The sequence below is a fragment of the Gavialis gangeticus genome, unplaced genomic scaffold (genome assembly GCF_001723915.1).
Source record: "Gavialis gangeticus isolate Ggan-Ray unplaced genomic scaffold, GavGan_comp1, whole genome shotgun sequence".
Lineage (NCBI taxonomy): Eukaryota > Metazoa > Chordata > Crocodylia > Gavialidae > Gavialis > Gavialis gangeticus.
In genome coordinates, this window is record NW_017728992.1 from 155,813,646 (window position 1) to 155,830,811 (window position 17,166).

The window sequence follows — 17,166 nt, forward strand, 5'->3', positions numbered from 1 at the left end:
GAATGTGCTCCTTCACTTGTAGAATTGCTTTGTTGCAGAAGTTTTCGTAACCCACAACATAGTAAATTAGCACAAGTCCTGCTCAAAATATATATATTTCTCATTCCTTCATAGATTTCCTACGGGAGGACACACCAGTGGGTGCAAGTTTCTTGCGTGCTGCAGCTCATGATAATGATCAAGGTGTGAACGCTGCTATCACATACTCAATGTTACACCAACAGCCTGAATACTTCCAGATAAACCCCAGCACAGGCTGGGTATATGTGAACCATTTAATCTCCCAGGTAATGTTTATGTCTTCATCTGGAACCCAGAGTGACATTTTACATCTGGATCAAGTCACAGAGAGCCTGTTGATTTATGCAAATCAGTGTTTAGATTTCCTTACGCGCTAATTACAGATTTTTATTGTAGACCTCTCGAATTGTCCGGTACATTGTAGCAACAGATGGAGGCAACAGAAGCAGCACAGTGGAGTTGACTGTAACTATCATGAATTTACTCAGCCAGCCACCCCATTGGGAGCAAAGCAGATACTGGGTAACAGTCCCAGAGAGCACCACTCGGGACACCAAGATAGTGGTATGCTATGAAAAAACCTCTCATGACTACCTCTCCTCTCCCTCTCTCTACAAAAGAGAGATACACACTCACAGCCTTGTTACACATGAATTTCAGGTGGCTTCTAGAGCTCTTAACCCCTGAATTTTCCATACGTTAACACCTGAAACTATTTTAAGCAAACTTTAGGCAGCTTAACTCTTGGTGTGGTGTAACTTTGTCTCTGATCCATGTTACCCAGTTTGTGTTCCATTAACGTGTGACCAGTCTGCAGGGATGAACTGCCCAAGTTGCAGTCCTCCAGCATGCCAAGATGCAGCGCCCCCTTCCCCATCCTCCTGCTCTGTCTGGACAAATTTTCCATCCCCTGAACTCTAGTGCCCAGGGGGGCAGTTCTGGCATGAAGCCAACTCCTCTTCCCACCCCCAGGGGTACAACCCTATGCAAACAGCCTGCACACAACATGCCTCTAGCCAGGTCACGGGGTACAGACAGGTCCAGCAGTGGGGTCTAAGGAGGGCGGGGAGAGAACAAGGTAGGGAGCTGGATTGGGTCCCCATGAGCTGGGGCTTCCTTCCCAGAGCAGGGGCAGTAGCTCCCACTCCCACCTCCCAGCCATCCCAGGAAACGTGACCAGCACCCCCTACACCCCAATCCCAAACTCCATTTCATTAAAAAACAAGACCTTTAGTTTACTTCCTGTTTCTTTTTACATTCTTTTTTTTTTACTTTTTATTTTATCCTTCAGTGGCTGACTTCCTTCAGTTCATCACCCTTCCCCCACCCCCATTTCCTTTCCATCTCCCATTTCATTACCCACCCCCACCTCTTTAACCATCCGCTACCTCCCAGCTTCATGTTTTCACCCTCTCCCCTAGCCCATCTCTTTCACACCCCCTCCTAGAGTGGGGATAGAAGCTTGTCTTGGCTCACCGGCGCTGTAATGGCAACTTGCAGCTGTAGCTTGTAGGCAGGCAGGCCCCTGCTTGCCAACCCTGTACTGACAAGTCACAGCTGTGCAGGTGAGAGACAGTCCGAGAAGGTTTTTAGCCATAAGGTGTGACTGCCCCAAACTCGAGCTGGCACTAGCACCAGTCAGCAGTTGAGCAGTTCAAAGCGTAATTTGCAACAAGACCCTCATACTTTAGTCTTATCTCCAGTCTGTGGTTCTGTTAGATCTCACAAGCTGTTCACTTCTTTTTTTCTGGATGGAGAAATCTCCCAAGAAAACTGAAGAAGTTGTAGAACAAATTGCTCATTTATTCTTCTCTCTCTTTAAATCAGTACCTCAGCATCTAGATTGTTCTTGGGAGAAGCATATATTGAGTAAGATGTGAAATCAAGGCTTGGACTGCATTAAAAATCTTAGAACGTTTTCACTAAGAGTTAACATCTTAACTCTGTCTTGAGCAAATTTCATCTTGAGTGTATCCATTCTATCTACTTCAAAATTTCCAATTTTTGTTTTAAATCTTGTCTTTAACTCCTGTAGTAGTATCTTTGCTACACTTTAGCATTGGATGAATCATTTTATTTTTAGGTGTGTGACCTTTTGAAAGGAAAGGCACTATATAATGTATATGCATCACCTCTTTAGCAAACAAGTTTCTTTTTTGATGCGCGCACAATGTTTGCTTTTGGCTAAACAGTCTTTTCTGTAAATTGGTCATTTATTAATCTCGTTCCTCTCCATTTTTTATGCATGGTAGCCAAGAATTTGGGAGCAGCTTGTTTTATCCAGATAGGCCACAGGTACAGCTGGATCCTCTGGGGAATCTGTAATTAGCCTTCCTTTCAGTTTTCTGAGGGAACTCCTTTAACAGAAGGTGATGGTATTTGTTGGAGTATTTACAGAGCAGAAAAACTTAATGTAGATTACAACTTGAAATTATAACACTGCCCCAAAAAGACATTGTGCAAAATTTTGCTGAACTGTCCATAACAAAAACAAATTCTTTCCCTGGTCTGTCCCTCTGAACACGCATGTACAGCCCCCTCCCTAACCTCCCTAACTGGGCATCTTAAAACTCAGAATCATGCATTTCATAAACAAACACTGTGCCTCTTTTTTCCTTCAGACCATCAAAGCCACATCCCCTTTTGGTGATCCAAGGGTTACTTATAATCTGGAGGATGGTCAGGTTCCAGAGACTAACATGCCCATTCGTTTCTACCTGAAACCAGACCGAGGAAATGGAACTGCTTCTCTCCTCGTCTCTGAGCCCCTGGACTTTGAGACAACTACATTTTTCACCCTGAGAGTCAGGGCTCAAAATATAGCAATGATTCCTTTAGCCTCCTTCACCACTGTCTATGTTAACATCACAGGTAGGTGTCACCAAAATATTGTAACTGGAATAGGTGCTTCAGAATGACATCTGCATAGTTTTAACATAACACCAGGAATTATGGAAAAAAGCATGGACTTAAAAATTGCTTTAAGATTTTTATACTATAAAAAGTGGGTTGTGTGCAGTTGAGAAATAGCCTTTTCAAGAAATTCCAAAATATAACTATAAAATGAGAAGTATGCTGGTGCAAAATTCGTAATGCTTTTTGGTGTGTTTACCGCTACAATAATAGACATACCAATCTACTCTAAGAAGCACTACAATTCTGTGTACATATAATTTACTAAGGATTCTTTCTAATGCTAGAAGGAGCCTAGTTGTACCCCTGTTTCCATGAGAGTTGAGTGCATTCTTGGTAATATTTTATATTTTAGAGAGATGGGAATGACTGGCAGGATTCTGACTTTGGGATTAGGATGCCGAAGTGCATTCCTAGTAAATGTTAGCTGTACATTTAAAAAACATGACTTAAAAATTCCTTTCCTTGAAATCTCAAAAGTATAGTGTTTTATTTTTAATATGAATTTGTGCTTTAATACAAATAAACACACAAGGTTTTTTATTTAATATTTCGGTCATAATTGTAGAGAAACAGAAAATGTAAAAACAGAACTCCTTAGAGAGACATTGATTTGCAGAAATTGTATGTAGTTGGTGGTGGTTTAAAACAGTCATGCTCAACCTTTTTCCTCAGTGGCCGGGATAAGCAATGCCCTGTCTGTCCATGGGCTGGTTCATGCTGGAGGTCCTGATGTGGCGCAGGGGCCAGTGTAGAAGGCACCATTGGGCCACACAGAGGGGGGGCGAGGGGCAGCCCAACTGCAACCTGGCCCTGCAGGGGAAAGGGGGCATAGCTTGTCCCTGCCTGGGGTAGGAGCAAGGGGTGAGGGGGAGGGGGGGCAAGGCCTGGCCCCAATCCAGCCCTGTTGTGGGGAGGGAGCATGGCCCAGCTCCATGGTGAGGGGCAGTTGGAAAGGGGACATAGCCTGCCCCCAAACTGGGCCCATGGGGAGAGAAGAGGGCATGACCTAGTTCCAGCCCTGCGAAAAGCATGGCTGAGCTCCCCAGTGAAGTGGGGTGTGACTTGGCCCTGCATGGGAGCGGGCATGCTTTGCCTCCAAACTGGCCTAGTGGGGAGGTGGGAAGGGGTATGGCCCCAATCCAGATGTGGGAGAGGGGAAGGGGTGTGGCCCAGCTGCCACTGGCATGGCAGGGCTTGGGGTTTGGCAGTTCAGCTGAGGGACGGTGACTGTATTAATGGCCACTGCTCTCCTGCCTCCAAATTTCTCACCGCATGGGGAGCCCCATAGGACGGAGCTTAAGCTCCCCTGGTTTAAAACATGCTGTGTTGTGAACTCGCTTTTCTCTCAGTGATGTCAGTGGTGAGGCTTCCACCAACTTCACTATGAGTGAAACTGGGTGACTGTGGCATGTTCTTGAAATTGATGCTACTACATATATTACCGTACTGAGAAACTAATGACATAAGTAGAATTCAGTAACAGTCTAAGTCCTGATTCTGACCTTCTTTGTGGCATAAGCAATTATTTCTGATTTGGAGTGACTTATGATCAGAATGTGAGTGAACTGGGTATCCTGTGAAAACCTTTTATTTCTGCATTTCCTGAGTGTTGAGGGATGGTCATGCAATAGTAACCATAATGTGAGTTCCTGTACATTGTTTCTCTGTTTTAATTTCTACATATTCACATCTTATTTCTTAACCAATTTTGCTATTTCCTAATTGCATGGTGGAAGAGCATTTTTAGCTCTGAAACTTTTCCATAATATGCCACAACAGACACCTACTTATTTATATAGTGGTAGCTTCTAAAATCAAGGTAGGCCTCATTGTACATAATGAAGAAATGTTTTCTGTCCCCAGAGATTATGGCCTAACTACCAAAACTTATATTAATGAATAACATTATTACATAGTCATATTAATAGTATTGTAATAAAGATTAGTGAATTTTGCCCAGAAGCAAACTCATATTTCAATACTTTATCATCCATGTAAGATACACTTTGGATGGTGTAAATGCAGGTGAGATATAACTACTTGAGAACTCCTTGTGAAATTACAGCCGTTTATTTATCCATATACAAAAAAAAATCTTTAGGGCAGATGTACTTTTATGCACCACTCTCACACAGTAAATGACTGGTGCTTTGGCTAAAACTGTAGAAGAAAACTCACTTTGAGTTAACACCTGGGAAATCATCTGCCATTATGGAAAGCTTTACAGAAAATTATGAATACATTAAGTTTTGGAAGCTTGCAGCATCAACACACACAACTGGAAACAGGTCTTGATCCTGCAAACATGCACGTGTTGAAACCAAATATCAATTTTAATAGTAAAGTTAAATGTGTTTTAAGTGTTTGCAGGGTTAGATACTACGTATTTGTCCTCTTCAATCACAGAAAGAGACTGCAAATAAATTTTCTTATCATTTTACTTGCTCTTGTTGCATATAATTCCAAAGATTACTTTAATAAAGATTTCTCCTATGTGTAAATAGTTTATATTTTCTGTTTGATCTGTTGTCATTGAACTTCATGATATGTTTCAGTAAGCTTCTCTGCCATCTCATGGGGGAACTGGGAAAACATTTTAATTGAAAATATATGGTTGTAAAACTGAATTGGCAGGGAGTTCAGGAGAAAAGTGGAGCACATGAAACTATTTGTAACTTGTATTTTGAAAATGATTATATTTCAGGTTGACATTGTCCTGTTAACCTAGAAACACCATCTATTTTAGGTCCTAAAATACTGTGAGTCTCTCCAGTTACACCCACATTGGTAGGCATGCTGAGACACTGATCCTGTAAGATTAGGACTGGACTATATGTATCTAGTCCTGTGTGAAGCGACAAGTATTTGCTTCAGATTTGGATGATTCAGAGGGACAGTCATTTGATTCAGAGATTCGAATCACTGTCCTGATTTGATTCAGCTGAACTGGATCCGAAGATTTGGTGCCACTTCAGAGATTTGGCCATAGACTAAACAGGCAACAGTCCTTACCATGCTGGACACAGCTGCTTCCACCTGGTAAATCTGTTTTGGTGGGCGGAGGGGGAAGGGAAGGGATGTGGGGGTTGCGGATCAATGCCCCCACAGTGAGGGAGGGGTTGGGGCTGGGGCTGAGACAAGCTGCCCAATCAGGGCGGAGGAGGTGCAGGACTCGGGGAGGTGGGGGGTGCAGGATGTGGGCATGGCAGTGCTGGGAGCAGGGGCTATGCCCTGCTGTTGCTTGCCCAGATTGGGGGTGGAGGGTGCATGATGCAGGCACAGCTCACTGTGGGCAGAAGGGGGCAAGCAGCAGCAGGGCATAGCTCCCACTCCCAGTGCTGCTGAGCCCAAGTCCCCCCCCAGCTGGGCAGCTTGTCCCAGCCCCTCCCTCACTGTGGGGGAGTTGATCTGCCCCCACCATGCCCCTTTCCTCTCCCCTCTGCCCACCACAACAGACAACAGCTGGAGGCAGCTGTGTCCAGCATCCTTGAGGACTGCTGCCTGTTTAGACTATGAGCAAATCTCCGAATTCAGTGGAATCTTTCCTGAATTGATTCAGAGGCTTCTGATTGAATTCAGACCGTTTAATTGGTCTCCCAATTTGATTCTGATTCAGAGATTTGGCTGCTGAATTGGGACAAATCTCCTCCAAATCAAATCGGCTACCAAAGCTTCGCACAGCCCTGCTGGTATCCGTGGGTTAATTGCTTATTAGCTTAAATACTCTGGTATCATATCTGAAATTGCATCATTAAGACTTCCAGAAACCTCACAATCACCAAATGCTTTTATTATCTGCTTTGAGAATGGGAAAGCTGAGATCAGGATTGCATCATAGCAGAAGCTACGTGATATTTTTTCCCCCAATCAGGTGAAAAAAAAAATTTTTTTAAACAAACAAACTTGCAAGTTTTATATTATTTTGAATGTATGGTAATACTGTTCAGACCATAATGAGAGAATCTTTCTCTGCAGATGTTAATGATAATGTTCCATTCTTCACATCTTCTACCTATGAGTTGTTTGTACCTGAAGGGGCAAATATTGGGACATCAGTTGCACAGGTTTTAGCTACTGACTTGGATTCTGGGCTGCACGGACAGGTTTGACTTTGTACTTTTTTGTCTTGATATTACAGAAAGGTTTTCCTGTTATACTGATCATAGAGCATGAGTAGCAGATAAGGCAGTAATGAACTGCAGGTATAACCTCACTTCTAAATTTTACCTGATCAGAGGCTGCATCTGATTTATATAAAAGAGGATGCATACTGTTTCCCTAGTTCAGAGAAAAGATGCAGCCTGCCTGATGCTTTAGTTCCTGATCCAAGCAATCAGTCTTCATCCAGTGACATGATGAAGCTGCCTTTTGTGCTCTCCAGCCAGCCCCCACCATTTTAATAGCAAGAATAACTGTGGGGGACACTTATTCTCTTGGGGTGCCTATACACGTGCTTGGGGGTGAGGAGGACAGGGATGTTTTCATTAGAGCAGGTCCCAGAGAGGCACTTTGTAATTAAAACACCACAGCATCACGTGTATCAAGCCCCCACACATTTAAAAATGGCCACAGGATGAGCTTTAGTTAGTGCTGCAGTGGCCATTTTTAAACCCGCAGGGGCTTATACACATGATGCTGTGGCAATTCTAGAGTGTTCCATTTAAAGCATGGGGCAGACTTGAATAATTTGTTTGGCCAGCCCTGTCACATATCAACAAACAGCACTGAGTAGTTCCTCTTGTTCTGCCTATTTCCTTGTGCCTTCCACAAAAATCCTTATGATAGCTCTTGGGAGACAGAACATTGATTTGTAACCTGCTACCACCTTTGTAACTTTATAAATCTGTTGAAGTGGTCACTGTCAAATATAGCAGTACAGTCTGAGCTGTGATAGCAGGCTCCTTTGGTGGTCAGGAGACTGGCTGGAATTGCACAGTGGTCACTTAATCCTGCAGGGCCTGAGACCACATGTTTTTAGTTTTTCCCAGCCTTATTTACTGCTATAGCTGTTACACAGATTCTCAGTGTAGCACAGGCAAGGGGCTGAGTGGCTTGATTGTTCAATTATACGTTCTGTTCAGAATAAAAAAGCATAAGCCTTAATGAGATGTGAACAGTAGAGCAATGCTGCACCAGCATGAGTTATCAAGGATTCTTAAACCAATTTAAGTAGTGCCTTCAATGTAGAAATCAACTGGATTTAGCAAATGGCTAGTACTATTTGCATGATTTAAATGGCTCTTACCCACACATATCTTCAGTGACTTCTGTGCTAAACTAATGGGAAAATCGCTCTTTCTGCAGAAAAATTCAACTTTTTGTTAACATACTAAGACTTTTAGGCACAGTGGCTTTGTGTTTGCCATTGTTGTTGAAAATCTATTAACTGATACAATTTGTTTCATCAGATCATAGGCATATGTGACCAGGCATGAACCTAGTTATTTTCTTTTGCTCTTTTGAATATGAATCTCCTATTCTTATAATGGCACACTTCTGCAAATACTTGGAAAAACCAAATTGGGATGAGGGGGACCTAGCTCTCATGTACTTGATGCATGGAAAATGTAACCTCACTTAAATATTTCTGAGTTTCAGGTTTATTATTTAATATCGAAAGATGCTAGTGAAGATTACCAGTTCTTCACCATTGATTCTGAGACGGGAGTTATTTCCACCCAAGCAACTTTTGACAGAGAGAAGAGAGGATCTTACTTCATTGAAGTACAGTCTCGGGATTCTTCAGAGTCTGCAAGACCTGGTATTCACAGCCAGCCCAACACAGGTAAAAATCATGGTTTATGTACCAGGTAAGAGGTAGGAAAAACAAGTTACTCTAATTTTGCTATAATTAGATGTTTGTGATAGATTAACATATCTCACATCTAACTCTGTATATCTAGTCTGTCATCCCAGTTTGTTTCTTTTGCAGATACTACATATGTAAGGATTTTTGTCAGTGATGTAAATGACAATGCTCCAGCTTTCCCTTATTCAGTACATGAAATCAGTATAGATGAAGACAAGGATGTTGGATATGTTGTTGTGACAGCAACAGCAAGTGATGCAGATGAAGGTATAGTAAACTCATCTTTTCAGTGCTTACAATAATACTGTATTAATTATGTAGTAATGCATTATATAAGACCTTAATACAGGATTCTTTTGTGAGTTCATAATTTTTTGTTTTAATGAAGTAATTCAGAAGCTTCCAAGGGGCTGCCGACAGCTGGGAGAGGAGAAGAACTCTCTTTTTTTCAAGTATATCAAGAACTCTTAATAATGTACTCAAGTATCCACTACCTAGGCCACCCATGTGCTATAAATCCTTTTATTTTAGAACAAAATACATTCATCACACTCCTGTTAATACCTATGACCATGTGCCATATGCCCCAGTTAGTTGTACACCCACAGTAGTATAGTACATATCACCCATATCCTTGTTATGGGATAAAACTTGCCAAAAACTGGTGCCAGTTTGAGAGCAGCTGTGAACAAGTTAACACTGGACAGTATCCCTACCCTGCCCTGCTTCCTGGCAGATGGAGAGAAGCTGTCAGCCACCTCATAGTACAGTGTCTTTCAGGCTTCTGCACCTCTATGCAGTGAAGTGCTGGTGAAGGAAATCAGATTCCTAGCTTAAACATCACATTTTTTTCATGCTGATTGTTTTTTATTTTTGTAGGAAAAGGGCACATGTGGTATGTGACTAAATATGGTACAGTATTTGAAATGCCTACAATCTCATCTTGCTGACTGAAAGTAAATATGGTATTTGAAATACCTGCAGTCTCATCTTGGTGACTGCAGGTAAATCTGGTATTTGGAATATAGTCCTTTCTTTTTCTCAGAGTCTGTCAATAGCTGGTCCTGTCATTTCAGTAACATGGATAAAAAGTGGTAAACTTAAAACACTGAAAATTGTTTTTTCCTCCTACTGATAGCATAAGTATGTGTATGTGCATGTGTACATGTGCAACACACATACAAATAAAAATTATATCCATATTAAAACATGCTGTGTGAATTTTTTTTACCCTGCCTCAAATGGAAGTGAAATGAATTTTAATACATCTTCAGGTGTGGAGGGGGCAGGATGTAGGATGGTGATGGTTTGTCTTGTTTCAAGTGAAAAGTAGCTTATCTTGTGAAGCACCTAAAATTGTATCTTTTCCAAGCATTTTGCAACCATCAGAAGCAAATATTAGGATTGTAAAAAAGAATAATTTTTTTCTGAAATATTTTCCTTTAAATCTTACTGGGGGGGTTTGATATTTAAGCACTACCTAGTGGCAAAAATAAATGAAAGAACAGTCACAACAGACATTTGAGTTCAGTGTAGAAAATATATTAAACAAAATGGCTTCTAGCATTTAATAACACTTTACATTTTTCAGCAGCGAATGAACAGACTATTTGGTCTACGATTAAGCAACTTCTTTGTTTCATTTTGTTGATTTTAACATGGTTGAAAATTAGTCACATTAACTATGCTCTAAGAGGTAGTATACACTATGGAATTGTATGTAGTAGTAATTACATATTTGCTATTTCGTCTAGGGGCAAATGCCAAAATAAGATACCAGATTACATCAGGGAACACAAAAGGAGCTTTTGATGTAGAACCTGAAGTGGGAACAATCTTCATTGCTGAGCATCTTGACTATGAGCAGGAGCAACGCTATGAGCTCCGGCTTGTGGCTTCAGATGGCAAGTGGGAGAACCACACACTCATTGTCATCAATGTAATCAATAGTAATGATGAAGCTCCAGTCTTCAGGCAGAATGAGTACAATGGTAGTGTCAAGGAGGAACTTTCAGATCTGCCAGTAATGGTTCTCAAGGTAAATCAGTTTGCATGTAGAAAATCTTTTTTCTACCTCCTGAAGTCAGCCAGGCTAGAACTACCTACAGCCAGAGCTCAAACAACATCAGCTGCTGTCTTTAGAAATGCATTCATCTCAGTCAACTCTGAAGTGGCACCTTAGAAACTAACTGGTTCAGGAGGCATGAGCTATTATAGGTGACAGCTTAATTGGTTAGATGCTATGTTTCATTCACCTACAAAGGCTCATGCCTCCCTGAACCACCTAGTCCTCAGGTGTCAGCTTGCCCTCACTTCAGACTAACATGGCTTATTTAACTCACTACCTGAAATATTTGTGCTTGTTCAAAAGGCAGTATACAACCCCTGGCCTACTGGTCAGATGCTGCAGTCAGCAAGGTGGGGCTGCAAGTATTGTTCTCCAAATTCTGAGATCCTGCATCTGTCTTTATACAGCTTCCACTCTTGCAAGATGAGAGACCAGTTAAATCAATTGCCTGGAGGATGAGAAGTTTCTTACTTGTATGGGAACTGAGATTCTTAAAGGTGCATATGAACAATACATGTTTTGCAACCTACTCCTCTGTCCCCTCTGCCTCCGTATCCTGTCCACTTGGACTTCAGTGTTTCAGAAGACCAAGACATTGTTAGTATATTCTGTCATCAGTCGGAGATGCACTAACTCTTAAGGGGGTTGTGCACCACATAAATACTGTAGGACAAAATGTCTTTGGGACATGAGCTCTATGCACCAAGAAAAGAATACACATATGACAAGCCATCTCAAAGAACTCCAGTTACTGTACAAGTCAATATCTTCTCATTTCTCTTCCCAGCTGTGACAGACTTCCTTTTGTGACCCTGGTCCAAATCACTTTCATTTGCTATGTGCTTTGACTTCTCCCTCTGTAAAATGAAAGAACGCACCTACTTCACAGGTGTTGAGGTTTAATTCCTTAGTATGTGTGAAGTTCTTTACTATTCTAGAGTGCTGGGGGAGACTGGAAGTGCCAAAAATATGTATGTAGTAGTCTCAGGCCTGGGGAGAAAAGGATCTAGGCACTTGCTAACCTTCTCCTGTCTCCTCCTGTATCCCATCTGGTACTAGTTTATTACATACACTTGCTCCATTGTTCCACTACTACTACTGCTACCTAACTTTTCTTGTAGATTTTTGTCCTCCCCCAGTGCACGAGTCTGTAGAAAACATGCACTATCAGTTTACTTCTGTAATCCAGCCATAATCTTCGTGGAAAGGATCCCTGATCACAATGACTGAAACCAATAGATGTTTGCTTTAACAGTTAAATTGCACATTCATGTTCTTTATTAGGCCTGCATAGTACCAGCTGCCCTCACTAAAGATGCAGTAAGTTTCTATTCTTTCCCTCTCACATACTTGCACATGCATGCTGTGGTTTGTTTTAGGTTTTGGCAACTGACCCTGATCAAGAAGCTGACCAGAGTGCCCTCTGCTACACACTGCATGGACAGGGGGCCAACAGCAAGTTCAGTATTAATGAGTACACGGGAGAGATCCATGCCAATAAGAAGCTAGACCGTGAGAAGCAATCCATATGGCACTTTCTTGTTCTTGCTACAGATGAAAATGGGGAGGGTCTGACTGGCTTTACAGATGTTTTCATAGAAGTGAGTGATGTGAATGACAACCCACCTCTTTTCCTTTGCATGTCAGATGGCTGTTTTGTGGGTCATGTTCCTGAAGGCTCCCCAGCAGACACTGCTGTAATGGACATGACTGCTATAGACCTGGATGACCCTAAAATGGGGTTGAATGCAGTGCTAACTTACAGAATTACTCAAAATGTCCAAAATGAAATAAACCTCAACTTGTTTTCAGTCAACCCAGATACTGGCACAATCTACACTGTGCTCGGATCTCTAGACCGGGAGAAGGAAGACAAATACCTTGTGGTAGTTGAAGCAAAAGATGGTGGTGGACTCACTGGGACAGGCACCGCCACCATTTTGGTATCTGATATCAATGACCATGCTCCAGTCTTTACACAAAGGTTGTACGTGGCTTTCGTCTCTGAGAATGTAAGTGTCAACACAAAGATCACAGTAGTATCTGCTATGGACAGAGATGAGGGAGAAAATGCTGTTGTGAATTTCAGTATTCTTGATGGAGATGATGATAATAAATTTTCCATAGAGACTGATAAGATCAACAGGCATGGGACTATTCGATTGAGGAAACAAATAGACTTTGAGAAGCCTTATGAGAAGGTGTTCAATTTGACTCTGAAAGTTGAAGACGTGAACTTCTTCAGCACTGCTTACTGTGTGGTGTACGTGGAGGATTCCAATGACCATGCACCTGCCTTTTATCCCCAATTCTATGAAGTGGCTGCTCTGGCTGAGAATGTAGCTCTTGGTACCAGAGTTGTCCAAGTTTCTGCTGTTGATTTAGATTCTGGACTCAATGGAAGGTTCTCTTATCAGTTGTTAAACAGTTCTGACCCAAGTGGCCAATTCTCCATGAATTATGATGGTTGGGTTGTGGTTGAAGGATTGCTGGATCATGAGGCCATGCCACAGTACCACCTTGTAGTCACTGCCACTGATATGGGACAGCCTGCACTGACTGGCAGCGCCACTGTCTTTGTGGCTCTGCAGGATGTAAATGACAATGGGCCGGAGTTTGAGGCCCAATACAACCCAGTGATTTGGGAAAACACTGCTCCTCCACAAATTGTCCAAATGAATGAAACTTCCACCTTGTTATATGCTAAAGACAGAGACACTGCAACTAATGGACCACCTTTCTCCTTTCACCTACTCAATGATTTAGGCAACATAGATCTCTTTAACTTGCACGATTTCCACAATGGAAGTGCTCTGCTTACTGCATTGTGTACCTTTGACAGGGAAGAACAGAAAGTGTTTTACCTTCCAATCCTGATCACAGACAGTGGGACCCCACCTATGAGCTCAACCAACACACTAGCAATTAATATTGGAGACCAAAATGATCATCCTCATTCTGCTGGCCATGTGGAATTCCTCATTTACAGCTACAACGGTATTCAATTTTGAAGCTTGTTTCACAGTGTTTCATTCAGATCAAGAGAAACTGGTGTGAGATGCAGATGTCCTCAGATCCTTCCTACTTTACACCTGATGGTTCCATAGTATCCCAAATAACTAGTGTATTTGATCAGGGCAGATTTATAAAGTGTTCATAAATAGATAATGCCCTGTATTAGATAATTATGGGGGGGGTTGTTTTTTGTTTTTTAATGGGGCCTTACAGTTTGGTTTGATTTGATGTAATATGGGTGGCTGCTGTTTGCCCACAATGCCTCTGTTGTCTTTAGCAGTCACCAAGAAACTTTGTTCCTGCTCTGGGAAAGTGGAATATTGGAATATTAGTTTCAGTTAATTTGGAAACCTTTTCAGAAACAAAACTGTTCTGTTTTGTCAGCTCTGAAATTTTGTCTTACACCTATTTAAAAAAAAGATCCATGATGTGTGCAGCAGAGTAAGGACAGTTTTTTCCCTTCATGTTGTCTGCCTTATTTGGATTTTGGAGGAATTGCACACTGTCTTACATGCAAAACATATTTGTCAACTAAATACTGTCACCCAGAGCCAGCCTTAGGGAAAATGGCATCCTCTGCGATCATGTATTTGGTGCCCCTCCCACAAGTCAGCAGCACTGCTGCAGGCAGGCAGGGGTGCAGGATGCAGTCTGGCAAGGAGGTAGAACATCATGGTGTGCTAGGCAGGTGGTCAGGCAGGTGCTGTATATGGCCCCTCTTGAGTCTCAGAGTGCACCCCACTCAAAGGATCCCTCAGAAAGAATTGGTGGAACCTGTGTATCCACCATTCTTACCTACAGGTCCAACTGAGTTTGAATACGTGCAACTTAATTATGGGATTTTGTGACCAGCACTGCATAGAGACCAAAACATACTTATTAAAACAAATGTACCCTCTAGTAGGAGTGGAGCTCTTAGAGAGAATTTTAAAATAATGCTATCTATATTTTTTTGTATCTTTATAAATTCTTATCATCTCTTGAAGGTAACATAAGTAAGCCTAACATCTTTCAATATCTCTGTGTCCCCACAGGGGTTTTCTGCCTTGGTCTGGTTTTCCAAAAAAACACTCTGTCTTTTGAAAAAGGCTTACTTTTACTTCAGAGTTCAATCATTCTTCTGATTAACAGACCTTTTCCTGTCTTTCTGAAACCAGTTTTTTTAGGTTGGCTGGAAACTAAGGCTAAATAATCAAGACTAATGGTTCTGACATTGTCCTCTAACAATTTTTTTTAAAGTATTTGCTTGAGGTGACTTATCATATTCTTCCTGCTTGTTTTCTGAGACAACCTCCTGTTGAGATGATAATCAAAAATGTCATATAGCAAACAGCCACATCAACATAGGATATTCAGAAATTATTTAATTATTTCAGGTAACCTACCCACAATAGTGCTGGGCCAGATCAGTGCACCAGATGAAGATGACTGGGATCACAAGACGTATCACTTTGAAGAAAAAACATCAAGGTATTTAAAGAGGCATATAAACTTGATGAAATGAGTTTTAAAATGTTTTTAAAAATGTAAGGTACTAAACTTTTTTTGTTTTTTAAAGAGCAAAAGTGCCACAGTATATTGCCTTCCATTCAGTGTATGTATAATGCTTATATGCAGTTCTCCAAATGCCTTCTCACACTGTGTGCTCCAGTTCAGTCTTTTCTGTTGCTTCCTGGTCCAGCATTTGCAGAGATGAAATGTTCTTCCCTTGAAGAGAAGAGCACTTTTCATAGTTTCAACAAACAGAAGTTGTGCTACGTGTTGATGTATTCAGAGAAGTGGAAAATCTTTCATCTTTTCTAGAAGGATAATGGCTGCAATGTCAAACTGTAGTTGGGAGGAGTAACTTGAATACTACCCAAAATACCTCTGTGGCTTAGGGAGCAGGTTGCTGAAAACAGAGATCAGGATTTTGATTGGCAGCTGTTGACAGCAGATCATATAGGTTTAAGACTAGGGCCTTGGGCTTATGTATGTACCTGATTAACAAGCCAGAATGCTAAATCCCTGATTAAAGTCCTATCCAGTGCTAATATCAGTAGACCACAGAAGAGAAATAATTCACAAATGGCTTTCTCATCTCTTCTTAACTGAAGAAATAATGTTTCAGTGCCACTGCCTGTTTTGTGAAGCTTTGTCTGCACTGGGAGGTTTTGCACTAGGCTGATGGGATTTGTACAAATGTACAAGTGTATAGGTGACTTGGACCAGTGCTGTTTAACTGTTTGGATGGAGGTAAAATGTACCTTAGTATAAGGATTTGCGCTGATTTGCAAGGAGGTGGTTGTAACTATCTAATTGTGTGCCACCCAGCAAAAAGCAGAGGGTTTGCTTCATCTCATGCCTCTAATGAGTCTTTTCAACCTTAAAGCAATGATGGATAAATGTTTTGGAGTTCTATTCCATTCTGACTCATCACTCCCCTTCTGTACCAGGAGTGAGTGGGTGGATCTGTTAGTGCAGTAGCTTTGGTAAGGGAATTCTCTCCAGAACAATATAATAACCAAATAATCCTGCTCTAGATTTTTTATTTAATCTTTGTACAATTTTTCCATTGTGTATAGCCCTGTTGCTGATGGTAACAGTGGTCAGGCTAATGTAGACAGGTTTTGGAAGTCATAACCTTTGTTCAGAGCAAGCCTATAGGACATTATCTTTCTGTTTACCTTTTCCCTATCTCATAACTTCTACTGCAGGTACTTTATCCTTGATGATAACTCAGGGTTGCTGAGTATTGAAGAAGGTATCCCAGCAGGAACATACAATGTAAGAGTGAAAGTTACTGATGACATCTGGCCAGATGTGGTCTCAACAGTACGGGTGGTTGTAAATGAGATCAAAGATGAGTCTTTCCATAATGCTGGATCTATACGAATACAAGGTAAATAACGTAGTGTAATGTCTTTGGCATTTTCACTTTAAAATCTGCCCTGTTTGTGTTGATACTGGGTGCTGACAGATGGGCAGCTCCCTGCTGTAACTTATGGCACTTCACAGAAAGTTCTATGAGTTACAATGACCCCCTCCCCCACACCTGACCCAACAGGCATTAGCTGTTTGGGTGGGAGGGGGGAATCAAGCTCCACTTTGGAGCCGATCCAGGGGAGAGAGAGGCTCCCCTCCCCCAGCTCCAGTGCTGTCTGCAAGATGAGAGATGGGGGGCTCCAATCCACCTGCCTGCCTCCCCCATCTTCAATGAAACCTTCATAGTTTCATAGTAGTTTGGGGTCAGAAGGGACCTGAACAGATCATCTAGTCTGACCCCCTGCCACTGGTAGGAGCTCGCACTGGGATCAAACAACCCCAGACAGGTGTTCGTCCAACCTCTTTTTGAATT

At 41.8% G+C, this 17,166-nt stretch overlaps 1 protein-coding gene across 1 annotated transcript in view; it reads left to right on the plus strand.

Moving 5' to 3' along the window:
* LOC109305054 (neural-cadherin-like) overlaps positions 1-17,166 on the plus strand; it is a 95,582-nt gene that overhangs the window by 28,243 nt on the left and 50,173 nt on the right. Inside the window, exons 12-19 of the mRNA XM_019527948.1 lie at positions 2,643-2,892; positions 6,913-7,040; positions 8,536-8,722; positions 8,870-9,013; positions 10,501-10,784; positions 12,194-13,811; positions 15,206-15,299; positions 16,526-16,710. Of these exons, the coding sequence (XP_019383493.1) occupies positions 2,643-2,892; positions 6,913-7,040; positions 8,536-8,722; positions 8,870-9,013; positions 10,501-10,784; positions 12,194-13,811; positions 15,206-15,299; positions 16,526-16,710 (2,890 nt within the window). The remainder of the gene's footprint in view (positions 1-2,642; positions 2,893-6,912; positions 7,041-8,535; positions 8,723-8,869; positions 9,014-10,500; positions 10,785-12,193; positions 13,812-15,205; positions 15,300-16,525; positions 16,711-17,166) is intronic.